Source organism: Tiliqua scincoides, chromosome 4, assembly GCF_035046505.1.
Source record: "Tiliqua scincoides isolate rTilSci1 chromosome 4, rTilSci1.hap2, whole genome shotgun sequence".
Classification (NCBI taxonomy): domain Eukaryota; kingdom Metazoa; phylum Chordata; class Lepidosauria; order Squamata; family Scincidae; genus Tiliqua; species Tiliqua scincoides.
In genome coordinates this window covers 212,331,954-212,348,925 of record NC_089824.1, presented here as the reverse complement: position 1 = coordinate 212,348,925, position 16,972 = coordinate 212,331,954, and the positions used below count along the sequence as shown (strand labels likewise).

The window sequence follows — 16,972 nt, the reverse complement described above, 5'->3', positions numbered from 1 at the left end:
GAGTATAAATTATTGAAATAGGTCTAAGCAGAAAAGGCACAAAACACAAAGCAGGACATGCTTGTGTTGATTTATCACAAGGAAGCATAAACAGGTGCAAAATGGAAAAGCTGTGAGGTGCCCTCGGGGCATCTATCTCCATGCAAAACCCTGTAGGTGGAAAAAAGTTACAGCAAATAAGCTGAGAGATCTATTCCAGAGTTGTATCCAAGGACCATTTTAAATTTCTCAGTTCAGAAAGGTGATTGGGGCTGCCCCACCACCAGGTGTGATCTCTGCCATCAGTTGTATGATACAAAGTAGAGTTGAATTTACAGAGAAGCTTGATGAAGAAAGAAGCTAAGGTACTGTAGGTACTTCAACATGTGACTAACTGCTTTGATCACATAAAAGCATTAATACATGTTAAGAAGCCTAATCCTTGGCAAAGATTCATATATTGTCTGATGAGGGCAGGGATGGCTTTTCCACTCTTAAGGTGCATCAGAAAATGATGGTTGGTTGGTCTTATGGCATTTCCGGACACTCATGCCCCAGTATGTAAAATCTTCAATAGCAAATGAGCTATTAATTATATTTCAATAATTAGCCTATCTTCATCATCACTGCTTGTGTCGTCATATTCCACACAAGTCTGTTTGTTTGTCATTTCCAGACTCTGTTTTTTGAAAGATCTGGGCAATATTCCAGAGTTAGCTGAGACCTTCCTGAAAGCAGGAAGTCCAGTTTCACAAGGTTCTCCTTGTTGGTCATCTGGTTGCACGAAACTGCTGTTCTTGTCTGAGCATTCAAGATAGGCGGTAGAGTTGCTTGTCTCCTCAACATGCCTTAAAACAGGTAAACAATTACTTGAAGCTGATGGCTCAGAAAACATCTTTGATCCAAATGAAATAGGACACGAAGTCTGGAAGGTTGGAGCAAGTTGCTCTGTGAAAGAGGGAGACAGATCCTCACCTGCGGGTACTTTGCTTCCAGTGATGGGGACAGGTGGCTTTAAGACAGTAACACTTTGGCATTTTGGTTCTGCATGAGGTGCATCTTTGCAGTCTGTTTTTAACTCTGCAAAAATAGGACTAGTAACCTCTGAACCCACATTTTGATGTGAATGGATCTTGCCTGTATCAATGAAGTCGACACTGCATATCCCAGTGGAAGGCCAAGAATGGTCAGGAGGAGTGTCTGACCATGGCTCTTTCTGAAGTTTTCCCAAGGAGCAAACATCCAGGCTGCTGGCTAGTGCAGAGGAATATGATGCCATTGGCACAGCTGGAACTACAGCAATTCCCTGAAGGGAGAGGATGTCACTTGACTGTTCATTAGTAGGCTTAGAAACATCCTATGAGAGAGAGAGAGAGAGAGAGAGATTATCAAGTCATTCTATCCTATGACACTTTCAAATCCAAGCAACTGACCTTATTGTGGAAAATTAAGTAGTGAGTTATACTGACTGTATCCATGATGATCTCTCTCAGAATTCTGCTGGGGGCATGTTCAAAGGATGTTAAATAATATCAAACTGACTTTTGGCAGACACCTAGTGGGTTGAAGACCATATGAAACCTGCTATTTTTAGTGGCAACTGTGTGGATCTTGGTACCCTCCCCCACTCATTCATGAGATTGGGTTCCATTCAGAGCATCCCTGACAACATTCACCTTGCAAGAAGAATATAAATATTGCCCGTGGGCTGTGGGTGAACTGCTGACAAAGGTCCCTATAACATTTCCTTTCTTGTCATACCTCCAATCAAAAGCATGAAGTCAATGTTATGTAAAAAAACGAATCTGCATTTTTTTAAAAATAGACTGTAACCTACAGTAATAATTACAGAATTAAGGATTTCCTGACCGCACATTTGTACACAATAAATAGGCTGTTGGTTTTTTGCCTTTTTCATCAGGATACTAATTTTATGATACTCCTGCTAACTGGGTAAAAGGTGCTTTTTTCAAGTGGGTGCTCCTCTCTTATTTAGCAGGGGGAGAGTAACTGGCCCTCCTCACCCCGGTAGTGTCTTTTCTAGTGGCTGTCTGCTGGTGTTCTTTTGTATCTTTTTAGGTTGTGAGTCCTTTTGGGACAGGGAACTATTAGTTATTTGATTTTCTCTTTAAACCGCTTTGTGAGCTTTTTATTGAAAAGCTGTATATAAATATTATTGTTAATAATAATAATAATAATAAATAATAATAATACCTATGATGGTATCAGAATTTAGCCCAGAGACAGAAGGGTGGAATTATGTTCCATCCAAAGTAATTTTTTTTCAGATGTGCTCACCTTCGACTATCCCTAAGCCTCACAGCAATCCCGGAAAAGCCAAAACATGTTTGTGACTCTGCTTGTTGCTGCACTCTACTTGGGATATGCCTTCTTTAGCACAGCTACAACCTTGTCCTTCCCAGCATTTCCTGCAATGATCCTTCTCAACCCAAGTCTACACGTAGACTCTCTTCTGTTTCTCTTCAGCTCATTCTGTTACAGCACTACCAAGATGAATGTCCTTTTCACAAGTATTATAACTGTTCATTGGCAAATGATTAGTTTATCCTCTACTTGACCACTCAATATCTTCTGACAACTCAACTAACTTTAAGCAAACTTTTTTGCTTTTTTGCTTCAAGCAAAAGTTTGCTTAAGGTTAGTTGAGTTGTCAAAAGATGTGTTGTTCCAAAGGTACTCCTTACTTCTTTCATCCAGTTCTTTTTGGGCACGTGGAAGGCTGCTTTATCGGCTATGTTGCAAGATGCTTCCTGTTGTAGACATGGGTTGTTTCCTGTTTGGGAAAAGAACAATGATATCAGCTTCATTAGCAGGAAGATGCATGTTGTGATATTTCTGTTTCTGGCAATCGGGCAAACAACTTTCACATCTCTGGTTAGGTTTTATTTCATAGGTAATGTTCCTCAAACTCATTACCTAAACCAGTGGTTCCCAAACTATGTGCTGGGGGGCCAGCTCTCCCAGGTACCATCATCTTGATAGGGCTGAGAACTCACACAATCTAGGAGGAATTCTGGCAGCCATCTCATCCCCCTATGGTGCTAACCATGACCAGGAACCGTGGGAGGGTATTTTGGCGCCATGACCAGGGTATGTTTGGGAACAACCTACATATTTGGTGCTGCATGTTCCACAGCTCTAAGTGCTCAACTGAGACTGCACAGCTAATTCAGACAGTAATTTGTGCCAATCTGAGCAAAAATGAAACCACCCAAAATATGTATAAAGCCCTGTGGCATTCAATTATATTCAGAGCATCTGTAAAAATAATATTGCAGAAGAAACCATACAATGAATTTCTTTGCTGAAATTCACATGCACAACCAGACAGGACTGACATACTTTTGCTGCCACAAAAGCAAATAAGATCATTGTGCCAAGCAAATGTTCAGTCTATGTGTGTGTGGATTAGACCAAATAGTGGTACCCATTTAATGTTTGACTGAAGTTATAACAAACAGTAAAGAAGTACACATAATTAGAAACAAAAGCATCCTTTCAAAAAGGCCAGATGGATGTCCATATTAATTTGTCTCAGTCGTTCTGCTACAGGAGCAAAAAAAAGATATTACTTTCTCAGTATTCACCCTCTTCCTGTTGAAGACTAGGAAAAAATATATATATATTCCAAACTTGATCAAAAATTTCATGCACAGGTATGTCGCTTAACAATGGGAATACATTCTCTAAACCCCATCATTAAGTGATTATGTCATTATGCAAAATCCTTTGTGTTGGTGGTGTTGTGTTTGTGCTGCTGGTGTTGTCATTAGGAGGCCCCAGATACCTCTTCCGGGTTGCACCGAGCCTCCATGGACCTCAGAATGGCCAGCAGAAGCATCTGGAAGCTACTTCTGGTTTTCGACAGCAAACTGGAAGTAGGTTTCCAAAAATCAGAATTAACTTCTGGAGGCTTCTGTGGGCCATTCTGAGGCCCAGCACAACTGGAAGGGGCCACTCAGGCCTCCTACTGCCAACATCACCAACACAAAGGTAAGAAGTTTTCAGCTACTGTACAGAAAACCAGTGATGGACAGTCACGTATGTGGTCCGTTATTGGTCAGAACATTGCTAAGAGACTCATACCTGTATTCATTTATTGTAAACACTTATATCTTGTTTGCGTCAGTAACATCCAAACCTGCTGACCTTAGAAATGATTGAATACTACATAAAAACCACTAAAGATAATAAAAACAATAGTCAAAGACCAAGTAAAGCAGCTGAAAAGAATCAAAATATGGCCAATAGAACAAATAATGAGCAGGACAGCTGCAATCTAATTCCCTCTAATACAGCCTCAAGCCTTTCAAAAGCAAAGTTATTCCCACACCTGAAGTGCAGGAGTGAAGGGGACAGATAAATATCCAAGGGGAGAAGGAAGGTGGATGAAAATGTCAACAATCTCTTTGTCAATAGAATACTGATATGAAAAACGTCCTCTACACTGCATCATCATTCAGTTCTCGCTTTGGGCAACAACTGAGAAACTGCTGTCCAGCTGTCTAGTAAGTGAATGGTGTATGAAATGTCTGCACTTAAGTATGGATAAGAAAACAGGCCAGTTCTAGCTGCTGAACTGTATTTTCAGAAGCTGAAAATTCCACAGACCAAACAAAGGCTGTGTTTAGGTCTTCAAGAAAATAGTTCTGAGCAAAGTAAGTAGCTTAAGATAGGAACAGTCTAGCTCAGGGGTGTCAAAACATAAAGCATGGAGGCTAGATGTGGCCCCCAGAAGCTCTTTTATCCAGTTCCTGTGATAATTGGGCTCTCAGTGCTGCCCTTTCAGCAGCACTGCTTCTGCCAAGACTCTGGGAAGGTGGGAGGAAGAGACAGAAGGAGGCCTCAGAAGAGAAGGAACACCATTGGGGAAGGGGCAGATCAAGAGGGTTGAGAGAGGGAGATGCTGCCAAGGTGCTAGGAGAGCCCATTATCATACAGACCACCATACAGCTTCTGCTGAGGTATCACTTTGCAGGCCACCTCTCAGCCATGGAGCTGCAAAGTGATGCCATGGCAGAAGCACTACTGCTTAAAGGGCAGTGTGCATAATAATTGGGCTCTCCCAGTGTAATAATTAGGCTCTCTCATATCTTGAAATTATGAAAAATGATTTGCACATTTTCTCTTCAGGTATTTGCAGCTAATTTTCTATGTGTGAACAGAGTGTTTATTTCTGGCCATCATCTGCTTAATAACATCACTTCCTGCTTAATGATGTCACTTCTGACCCCCAGCAGGCTCCATGAATGCTATTTGGCCCGCAGTATGAAATGAGTTTGATAGCCCTGGTCTAGCTAGATCATGATCAGGGATTTTTTGTTGCTTTGTTTGCTAAGTGACTCCAACCAACATGCAAAATTTCCCAGATTGAAGGCAGTGAAGTATGGGGAGGAGGGCTTCAGGGTGCAAGCTGATAATTCTGAATAGCATCTCAGCTCCATCTGCTAGGTGTTACTGGTTACTGCATCCTTTTGGTGAAAGTCAGCACCACAGCATTGCCACATGGCAATTTAGGGCCCAATCCTTTCCAACTTTCCAGCTCTGATGCAGGTGTGCCAAAGGAGCATGTGCTGCATCCTGAGGTGGTGGGCCTTGTCAAGTCACAGAGGCCTTGTCAAGGTAAGGGAACATTTGTTCCTTTACCTAGTGGCTGCATTTCAGCTGCATCGGCACTGGAAAGTTAGATAGGATTGGGCTCTTAGTACTGGATAATAATAATAATACAGGTATTTATATACCGCCTTTCTTGGTCTTTATTCAAGGCGGTTTACATAGGCAGGCTTATTAAATCCCCGTAGGGACTTTTACAATTTGAAAGAATGTTCTATCTTACAAGAACCACAACATTCAGGTGTTACTTTCTTGATCTGGTTTCACATTCTGGCCTCCATCCTCCCACGCTCAGAGCAGATGGAATAACTCGGCTCAGCTTGTCAGCTGCTTCAAGGTCGCACGGTGCCGGTGGCCTCGAACTGGCGACCTTCGGATGTTATCTTCAGGCAAATGGAGGCTCTACCCTCTAGACCAGACCTCCTGCAATTGAAGTAGTGATGTGCTTCGGAAAAGGAACTGGAAAGCTACCCCACCCTTACCTTGTGAAGTTGTTGGAAGACAGGGGCATTTTCCACAACACTTATGGCTGCCAGGTCTGTGGGGACGAGAGTGAAGCCTTTTTGGTGTATCCACAGCCCTGTTTGTTAGCCAGTACTGCTTGCTCAGCCTGCTGGTTTTTAGCGGAATATGTTTGTGAACACAATTCCCCTTATATCTGTGCAGGAAAAAAAGTTAATTTTTATTTTTTTTAAACTGCCTTATGGCCCCTTTCATGATTCACCTTTCATAGGTCTGACAAATTTATAAGTGTTTGAATAGAAACAATTCCAAAATTTCTTCTGAAAAGAGAATCTATTTATATCTACGAGATTGCTTTTCATATTTTACCAGAATGATCACTCAAAAATGAAAACTCTCCTCTTATTTTCATGTCTGAAGTATTTTCATTTGTAAAATAAAAGAACAAAATGTTCCATTTATGGGTTCATCCAAGCAAAAGCAGGTAGCCAGGGTGGCGTAGTGATTAGAGAGGTGGACTTAGACCTGGAAGAATCAGGTTCAAATCCCCCCTCAGCCATGAAGCTTCCTGGGTGACCTTGGATTAGTCACTTTCTCTCAGCTTCACCTACCTCACAGGGTTGTTGTGAGGACAAAGGTGGGGAGCAGCTGTGTACACCGCCCTGAACTCTTTGGAGGAAAGGCAGTATAAGAACGTGAAAAATATATTGATTGATTTTTGATCTCTCTTGAAAAGCTTCAACCAACAAAGGGTTATGAATATTCTCAAACAAAGTACCTTTTTACTTTGTGAACTTCTTAAAGGGGAACACATCATTGTTTTTTCTAGGGTTTTCTTACTGCATTTTTTAGAATAACCACATGCACAAGATTTGGGTTAAATTACATGCTGCGGTAACTTTAATTTCCTTAATGCTGCACATATCAAAGGAAAAAAAATTTTCTGTTAGATTAAGACTAAAAAGTTATGCCTCTTACCGTCTGTGGTTGATCTTCACCTTTCTCCTTTTACAACCCCTCTTGGCTTTATGCGCTGTGAGTTCTCTTGTTTTGCAAAGCGTTCCTCTTGCTTTCTCTTGCTCTGCAATGTTTTCCAACAGTTCATCACCTCTGGCTGTTGGAAAGTTCAGCTGTGAAGTGGCAACAGACAAAATAAAACCGCAAGCTGAAGATATGACAAATACAGTCCAATACACAAGAACATTATGGAACATTTTCCAGAAGTTATTTATATTAGAAAGATATTTTTAAAATGACCTGTTCTAGTAAGATTTTCCCCATGTACAAACCAGTTGTTCTTATTTAAACTGAGAGGGACAGTTCACACAACTATTTTGTGCATGGTCAACCACTTATTTTCTACCTTGGTGAAGTTTTTTTGTTTTCAGTCTAGATGCAGATAAGCTGTGACATGATTGTGTGAGGACCTTTGGACATAAGCTAAACAATGGAGCACAGACAGGAAGCCCAAGTGAGTGCATTGTTTCTTTCCTCTCTTCCTCAGAATCTCTGACAGTGAACACAAGCACACTCCAAATATATGGACAGAACATGTATCTTTCAAGGGTGGCACTGATTCTGCTTCCTGTACTGTACAACCAGAGCAGTTTGAGCCCCGCCCATAGGACCCAAGCCCAGAAACCTAAGCATCAGGCAGATCCAGAGCAGGGACATGGTGGTGGGTGGGGAGCCAAGTGAGGCAGAGTCTCCCTACTGGAGTCTTTCAAAAAACGCCACCACCATGTGAGGCGCACAAGCACTCACAAGCCACGCACAAGAACGCTGCTTTCCGAAGGACTCCGGTAGGGAAGTTCGGCCTCACCTGCCTCCCCACCCACCGCATGTCCCTGATCCAGAGAGCCAATCCTTTGCTCCTAGTTCCATTGCAATTCTTAGTCTGGGATAAGGGAGGTCACTTGAACATCCCTCTACACTGACAGCTACCTGGCTACCCACCTGGTGGCTACCCACCTTGTGTACTCCAGGTCTTGGCCAGCTCTCAGAGCCAAGGATCCTGACAGAGGATCTATGAGTGCATTCTAAACAAGCATCATCAGAGGATGCAGCATTTCCTTGCACTTCTTCACTCTTCATCCAGTAGTTCAGAAGATTCAAACCCAAGCCTCAGCTTGATTCATTGTCAGTACAAACTCATTTATTTATGATTCAACCTGGCATTTAAAAAACCAGCCCAAGAATGGATTACACCTGTGGTTTCCAAACATTTTCAAGTGATGGCTTCTTGACCTACTGGGCCATCGGCCCTGGCTCCCCATTAGAGCTAATCCTTTGTATAGGGTGGCAAGGATTCCATGGAATTCACATGGATTCTATGGCTCCCTGGGGAGCCATGGCTCGCAGTTTGGGAACCACTGGATTAAGCAATGATGTACTGTACTGGACAGTTTCCAATGTGGCTTGTGTTGAAAAACTTTCCTAGCTGGTGACAGCCTATGTAATGAATGGCAAGTTTCCCCACAGCACTGGAAGCCAATTTTTTTGTATGCCACAACTCAAGTCCAAAGTGTGAAAGTGTGCCTCTAAAGTGCTCACTGCAGCATATACACATGGTACCTTGGGATGTTTTAGCATCTAGTGTATTATTTCAAGGCAAGAGTGTAGCATGGGAAAGGTAAGGGGATGTGGTCATAGATCAGTGACAAATAACATGTCTTGATGTAGAAGGTGCCCCCATTCAACCCCTGGCATCTCCAGGAAGGAATGTGAAAGATGTTCGCCTGGAACCCTGCAAAATTGCTACTGGTCAGAGCAGACAATGCTAAGCTGGATGGACCAATGATCCAACTCTGCAGAAGACAACTTCATGTGTCCACACATATTATGTTCATGCAGGAGTGCAGGCATGACTCTGTGCTAACCAGACTACAAACCTTCCTGCATTCATCTAAGTATGTCACAACACCCTGCCTCTAGGGCCACTTGCGGAAACCATGCCACAGATAGGCTACCAACACCCTGTGAAGATTTTAATCACTGTTCATGCACTTTTTTTTCTCCAGAAACTAAACTCTGAAGCAAACAGGAACATCACATAGTCCCAATCTCAGAGTGGTTCTGAGCTTTGATCAGCCTTATGAGTACTGGCATTTGAAACATGTTGAAAACCAGACACGTGGAAAGGCTTTAAAGGTTAAATTAAAGGTGCAATCCTAACTCACTTTCCAGCATCAACATAAGGACAATGCAGCTCCAAGATAAGGGACCAAACATTCCCTTATTTTGAGGAGGCCTACGTGAGTGCCACCCAACTACAGGACGCAGCACACGTCCCATTGGCACAGCTATGCCAGTGCTGGAAAGCTGGTTAGGATTTGGGCCTAAGTCTGTCAATTGGATCCTGGAAGAATGATGCCAGGTTGTTCATAGACATCTGTCTTGGAACATCCTATTTTATGTACTTGTGCTCTGACCACATCTTTAGTTGAAATGTAAACAGATAAATCTCTTGTCGGCTATCAACATTTACAACCATCTGAACAACCCTGTATACCCTCTTACAACTCCAATTAAAAGTTCCTAATTAAATCTACAAGTAGAGAAACACAGAACTATGATCCTTCCCCACAGAGAAAAAAAAGAGTGCCATTTCTCCTTGCTTCCTTGTGTAATTTGACCAAGTGGAGGGAGAGGGATATAGAAACATGCCTGTTCTCCAACTGCCTGCTTATATACCTGTGCTGAGGAGGAGAGATGAGAAAAAGGGCTCTGTTGAAACTACACACACGTGCTATAATTTAAACAGAATTTGTTGAAAATGGTTTATTCTCAGTCAGTAGCAGAGCTATAGGGGGCAGCATGGTAAGTATTGCAGGCACCGCAAAATGCTGTGTAACCAGCCCCTTCCACGTGCCATGAGAGCCATTCTGGGCAGCAGCAACAACACATACAGCCCTCTACAGATATTTCAGGTAAGTTCTTTGCATAGGGACACATGGGGGCATGGCCAGCAAACATGTTGGCATTGGTGTGTGGCTAGTATGCTCTGGTCTGCCCCCCCCCCCATTTGCACAACATAATGTCTACATCAGCCATTTTTAACCATTGTGCTGGGGCACATTGGTGTGCCATGAATGATCCACAAGTGTGCCTTGGGGATTTGGGGGGGGGATCATTTATTAGTAGGGCCACTGGGGGATGTAAGCCCCCCCCCCACAACAGCACAGTGTGCCTTGTCAATTGTCAGAAAACTGATAGTGTGCCGTGACAATTTTAGCACCTTGTCAGTGTGCCATGAGATGAAAAAGATTGAAAATCACTGGTACATAATGCTGTACCAATGTGTGTGTGCCCTGAATCCCAGTTTGACCCAACATAGGACCATAAGGCTGCAATCCTACAAAACCTTTCCTGGCAGTAAGTCTCATTAAACACAATGGAACTTACTTCTGAGTAGTTATGCATAGGAGTGTGCTGTTAGAATAGGGGTGGCCAACCTTTCAACTTTAGGGGTCCTGAACCTTTAACAGATGACAAGTTGCACCTGCTGAAATTCCCTCCTCTACACAATTGTTAAAGGTCCAGGTGCTCTGAAGTTGAAAGGTTGGCCACCCTCTGTTAGAGAAACAATTTCATACCATGAATGAAATTCATGAATGAAATTCCCCTGCTAACTGGGTAGAGGTACTTTTTCAAGAGGGTGTTCCTCTTTTATTTAGCAGGGGAGTAACTGGCCCTCCTCACCCCAGCAGTGTCTTTTCTAGTGGCTGTCTGCTGGTGTTTTGTATCTTTTAGATTGTGAGCCCTTTTGGGACAGGGAGCCATTAGTTCTTTGATTTTTCTCTGTAAACCGCTTTGTGAACTTTTTGTTGAAAAGCGGTATATAAATACTGTTGTTGTTGTTGTTGTTGTTAATAACAATAACAACAACAACAATAAAGACTGCATTCTCTCCATGGGTCACACCACAATTGAGGATTCAACTTTCTACCACCCAACAATTTTCTCATCATAGAAGTTCACATGCAAATGAATGCCTAGGACATGAATCTACCATAAGTGGCTAGTATTGTCACCACTAAGCTATAAGAACACATTAATTCTTCCATTTTATTCTAAGAAAAAAAAAATTACATGCCTGATTTTGGACGGAAAGTGAGTAAAGACATTACCTTCTCTATCTGCTGCTTCTGCAGAAAAGCAGGTGGTGCTTTGGAGGGTCCAGGTATCATGCCTTCACCAGCAGGTCTCCTGGATTTTTTCACTTTGTAAAGGGAGCAACTGCCTTTCAAAATGGCATTTTCATTCCTGCAGGTATGCAGGGAGAAATAAGCCGAGTCTTCCTTCTCCTTTTGCTCCACAGGGAGGTTTTTGGTTAGGCAACACCAAGTCAATTGAGGCTCTGCATTTAGAGTTGGGAAGGGAATCAAGCTTGGGATTTTTGCGTTTCCTGCACGAGAACCTAAGCTCAGTCGGGACAGCGTATGAACGTCCTTTTGTTGAGTGCAGAGCACATGGCAATACAGCATGTCAGAGGAATGGCAAAGGCATCTGGAATTAGAAACTGAGCAGGAGGGCAGACCCTGCAACGCTGGAAAAGCGTTAGCATCCGAGTCCCATTCCTTCATTTCCTTGTCAGTGTCTCCGCACAAAGCTGCCCTTTCAACCAGTGAGGACACTGATATTATTGAGCTGCTTCCTGAGTGTATTATCTGCAGAGCCGAACTCCGCCCTGTCATGTCTGACGATATGAAAAAGCCTCCAGTATACATAGACGTAAAGCATATTTTCTTCTCTGGAGCACGTGATGAAAGGACCATGGCACTCCCCCCTCCCTCGTGCATTGGTTGTTCATCATCTGAGTTGTCTCCGTTATTGGTTCCTTTCCACGCATCTTTCATCTCTAGTCCCGCAATTTGCTGAGGACGCCTCCCATCTACTCTGGTTGTGATATTTGTTGTTTCTAGGATAGTTGGTGAACAAGCCATCAGAGGTTTCCAAGTTGTACGCACATCCCATTTTAATTCTGTCGTTCTGATTGGATGACTCAGTTCCAATTGCAAAGGGCACAAAAATACATCGGTGGCCTTTGTGTCAAGTGAGCTATTGTTACTGGAAGGATAAGGGGTGGCGGCTGACGTGCTTGGCAGAGAAATACACGATATATTCTCCTGTTTCCCTGCAATTATCAAAGGCATGCCTCCAGTATTCCCCTCTTTTGGATATTTTAGGATATACTTTGGAAGAAATTCATTCCTCTTTGGATGGGGAGTGACTTGATCCAACACTTGCGGCTGAATGGGGGACAAAGTCGGTGTCGTGGCTCCACTCTGAGATGACATCCTTGTCTCTGTTATCATGGAACAAGCTTTTTCTGTCACCTTTTGGACAGTGTAGGAGCTACAGAAGTATTCACTGGTGATCTCAGTTGTAAGATGTTCAGAAAACGAAAGGGCCGATGCACTTGCTGGACCAGCATTGTGAGCAGAATCCTCTCTCTCACTGGAAGGCCTGGGTGGATGTTGGGTGCCATTCTCACATTCCATGCTGCTCCCCGGCGTGTTCGTTCCTGCTACTACTGTCTGCTTTTCTCCCTTAACGGAGTGGTTTACAGATAATACTGGAGCAATATTGATAATTTTGTAATGGTCTAGCAATTCCACAATTCTGCCTGCTGAGTTATTGGGATCAAGACTGACTCGTAACATGACTTTTTCTTTGCTCTTCAGCTCATCCACTTTCAGCTTTTTTCTCTCCGAGGGCAACTTTTGGGGTTCCTGCACAAGCTCACTGCTATTGCTGTGGAGCAGTGGTACGGCCACCTGTGCAAGTGGGTAGCTTTCTTTTCCTCTGGTGTCTTCTCCTATGCTGGTTGAAATACGTTCTCCTGGCAAGCATTTCTCCTCTGATTCATCACTGCACCTTTGCTGGTTAGCAGCAGTTAATAGGGTATGATGTGCTTGGCCTTTGGTGCAACAAAGCTGGAACCTCAATTCGCCACTGGTACTTAAAGGCAGTGCCTGACTGTTGCCACTTGGGTCCAACTTCAGCACATGCAGCTCTTGGCACCTCTGCCCAAAAAGTGTTTTAGTCCGTCCACTGCGCTCACAATCACGGACTGAGTATGATGCTGTCGTGAACTCTGCAAAGCTGCTTGAACTCTCCTGGGAGGAAGCGCTCTGTGATAAAGGACTACCAATGGAATGGCTTTCCGACTCTTCAGAGTTTATTTTTGGAGAAATGGCTACTGGGGATGTAACCAGATTCCTGGCTATGGAGCTTCTGCCATCTCTTGGCACAGTAATTGCCTCACAAATAGCTGTTTCCTTGATATCTGAAGGGAGGTTTGAAGTGTCCGCTATCTTATTTCCCTTTGGTTTCTTGGTCACTTGATTGCTTTTCATTTTTTGATAGATTTTCTTAAAAGTTTCGTCCCCATAGACCTGCCACTTTTCCTGAGAGAACATTTTTAGCTTCCTTTGACTGGATTTCTTACCCTTGCTGTTTGCTCCTTCCCCTCCAGCTCCGGGCTTTTTAGGGTTCTTCATCTCTTCCACAGACGGCAAAGACTCTATCACACGACTTTGGGGCAAGTCATCAACGGCCACCTGCCTGACAAGTGCCCGGGGATGGCTGTTAGGAGACTCGGCTGTACCTGTAGCAAAGTTGTTGCCGTGCAACAAACCAGAGAAACCTGTGTTTGGGGGCATTCTGGTGAAAGAAGATAATTTTGAACTATCCACTTGCTCCTGCATCCTCCTTGTGCTCTCAACAAATGGCAAAGAGTTACTTCTGGTAACAGGCACACAGTCTATGGTTGTTGAGAACTGAGTGGGGACAGAGTAGAAAAACAAGGGCTTGGGTTTCTCTACAGGTGTGAAGATAGACTTGGCCGAGCAAAGAGAAAGGTTCTTTTTCCTGTTGGTGTCAAGAGATCGTATGTCAAAATGGAAGGAGTCTTTGTAGGTGTAAGGCATTGGCAAGTCGATGCTGCCCTGCTTAGACAGGACTGTTTTCCTGGGCCTGACATTGTCCAGTTGGCTGTCATCCACTACAGCTTTATTCTGAGAGATCAGTTTGGAGATATGCTCTTCTAACTTCTTCTTCTCCAACGTTGAGGTGGCGGCTGCTTTCTCAGCCAAATCCACTCTTGAGCTATTTCCTGCTGTGCACCTGCTATTGCCAGGAGTGGTCTCGCCTTCGGACTCCGTGCTGTGTTTGCAAACACTGTGGAGTGGGCTGGGGGAGAGCATCTGCTGCTCCACACTCTCGGAGCGGGACAGATACCCCGAGTCCGTGCTCTCGCACTTCTTTAGCTTGCAGTCTGGAGATCTGCTGTCCCACAGCTTCTCGGAATACGTGGCTTGCTGCCTCTGCAGCTGACTATGTCTGACTGTTGGAGACCTTTGCTCCTGTATCTTTGTTCTCTGGGGTGGGTCCTCTGGATCTTTCATGGCCTCTTTCTCACTCTGATTTGCCCCTCCATTATAGGAGCTGTCAGTTGTCATCCACCGACTTTCAGAGACAAGGGACAAAGCACTTGCTGCTGACAGTGAAGTTTTGAGTGGGTGCTTCTCACTGGTTATGACACCAGTGGATTCTGAAATGGCTTGTTTAGTTGCTGCCCTTGAGTTGTTGTCACAGTATCTGTTATTGGCTTTTGTGGTTTGTGGAGATCCACCACTGTCGATGACCTTCTCGTTCTCTTTCAAAGGGCTACTGCAGTCAGACTCTGAGGGAAGCCTGGCATTGTTGACGTGTGTTTGAGTTCTCCTGTGTTTATACAGATTGCTTTGAGTTTTAAATGCTATGCCACACGTGGTACATGGAAAAGGCCTCTCCCCTGTGTGTGAGCGCATGTGTTTCTCAAGAACACTGGGCTTCAGGCAGTCACGCCCACAATGTTTACAGAGGTACTTCCCAGCACTTTTGGTTCTCCCAGGGCTTCCAAGTGATGCGCACGAGGAAGACGTTTGTGACAAGACTGGTAAACCACTAACTATACTGATTGTCCGAGGTTGCTTCTGAGCAAGTGCTTGAGGTTGATCTGCCCGCTCTGAACTCAAAAGTGGGCTCAGGATTAGAGGCACATTACTGCTCTCCAAATTGATGCTGGTTTGGCTGGTGGGCAGCTGGCTGTTTCGCTGAAGGCATTCTGACTGGATAGGTTGATAAAATGGTATGGTGAGGGCTTTCACGTATATAGTCTGAGAGAGTGCTTGTTCTGGCTGGAGAATCACTGGACTCAGTGAGAGATTTGGTGCCGCTGGTATGGTCTGAAGGCAAGAGAGCTGAACTAGCTGATCGTCCGAAACCGGGGGACAAGGATGCCTCTGAGCCTCCATTTCTTTTATGTTCTCCATCAGTTTACGCTCAGCCACCTTCAGGAGAAATAGACAGAAGCAGTTATATTGGAAATCAGCACCTTGTAGTGACTAAGAAGCATGCACGTGCCAAGCCATGCCTGAAGCAGCGCACAAAATCCACCACACCTGCTACTGTAGCTGCCACTGCCTCCTTCTAACCCACCTAGGCAGGAGGGGCTGAAGGAGGCAATCTAGAAGTGCAATGAGACATGACTGTCTTCTCACCCACTTCCTCCCTTACCTCCACATCCAGTGCTGCCTCCCATCCTTGTGTTATTTCAAATAAACAGAAAGAGTGGGGCATGCTAGTCCCCTTGTGTGGGTTGGAAGAAAATCACATGGTGATCCACCTCTCTTTGCTCACTCAGTTGCTTTCTTAAGAAACATGGAGGTGATGGCAGCTTCCCTCCCCCTTCCTCTAATGGCTGCCCCAATCTGTTTTCTGCTCACTGAAAATGAATGGGAAGTGGGGGTCACAGAGCCCATTCATGTGGTTCCTTTTGCCAATTCAAGTGGTGGACCGGGGAAAGCAAAAAGGTGGGGGTGCAGTTATCCCTTGTCAGTTTGCCATTGCCCTCCAAGGTGCAGCTCAGCCTGACATTTTCAGGTCACTTCATGCACGGACCAGCTCTACCTAAATGTTAGAAATGAACTAATCAACACATTGTTATGGCAGTATCTGAAAGTCTTTTATTTTTAAAGGGAACCAAATCAAACATATTAAGCTAGCAAGCGTAAAAATTTAATGAATAATCCAGGACTTCAAATCACCACAATGTTTCCTTAACTATATCATGTAAGCTCAGGACTGAGCTTTTAGCTGAAAAAGCTGAGCAGGGTTGCCTAGCTTTTACTTACAAATCATAAACTACTGCAGACACCCAGGTGCAATGTTGCAAAGTGAGTCTAGCCTCCGCATCAGTCTTCCTGTATGTTTACACAATTTTTTACATGCCCAAAAATTCAAGACCAACATTGTATCAATCTCAAACTGTCCTCATGAAAATAGATAAACATTCCCATAACCAGGTGATCCTTTGACAGGCATTATTTTTTTAAAAAGTGAATTGTTAACATGATGGTTATTTTACACATTTTAATGCATTGTTACCCACTTGAAGGTTCTGGGATTTGGCAGGCAGAAACTCGAATAAATATTATGACTACTCTAAAAGTAATAATAAAGTTTGGGCTATACCTTATGAATGTTAGTCTTAAAGCCATCCGTAGCAATTCAACATTCCACGCACATGTGCAAAGAGCTACTCCACATCTCCCATTCATGTCAATGGAAGGACCAGGATAACCTCAGTTGGAATGAAAGAGGCCGCTACTGATAACAGAACAACTCCATGCATGCAATGGTCCTTTTGTATTTCGTGCTGATTGCTCCATGGAGGTGCTGTGGCTGGTCCAATTTGCTTTTCAACCTGACGTAGACTGCACCTCAGAATCCGAGAGATGCTTCCCAGGGTCTTCTCCTAGTCAACGTCCACTGGTGTGGATAATTCTGCATGAGGAATGATACAATCATTTAGTTGCTTCCAATGCACAGATACAGCTGAATTACAATA

The 16,972-nt window shown here is 43.9% G+C and overlaps 1 protein-coding gene across 1 annotated transcript; it reads right to left on the bottom strand.

Annotated features, from left to right (window-relative positions):
* Positions 1–571: 571 nt before the first annotated feature.
* Positions 572–15,702, bottom strand: ZNF831 (zinc finger protein 831). Its single transcript, XM_066624718.1, has 7 exons — positions 15,640–15,702; positions 12,098–15,413; positions 11,205–12,010; positions 7,054–7,205; positions 6,096–6,271; positions 2,685–2,773; positions 572–1,336 (listed from the first exon to the last, which is right to left on the bottom strand). The coding sequence occupies exons 1-7, from the start codon at positions 15,700–15,702 to the stop codon at positions 572–574; spliced, it is 5,367 nt and encodes a 1,788-aa protein (XP_066480815.1).
* Between the last annotated feature and the right edge of the window lie 1,270 nt (positions 15,703–16,972).

Coding starts and splice junctions, on each gene's coding strand:
- ZNF831 (XM_066624718.1), bottom strand. CDS start 15,702: ATGCCCCACTCTTTCTGTTTATTTGAAATAACACAAGGATGGGAGGCA. Junction 15,414..15,639: donor AGGCAGCACTGGATGTGGAG/GTAAGGGAGGAA, acceptor TTTCTCCTGAAG/GTGGCTGAGCGTAAACTGAT. Junction 7,206..11,204: donor AGAAGCAGCAGATAGAGAAG/GTAATGTCTTTA, acceptor GCCACTTCACAG/CTGAACTTTCCAACAGCCAG.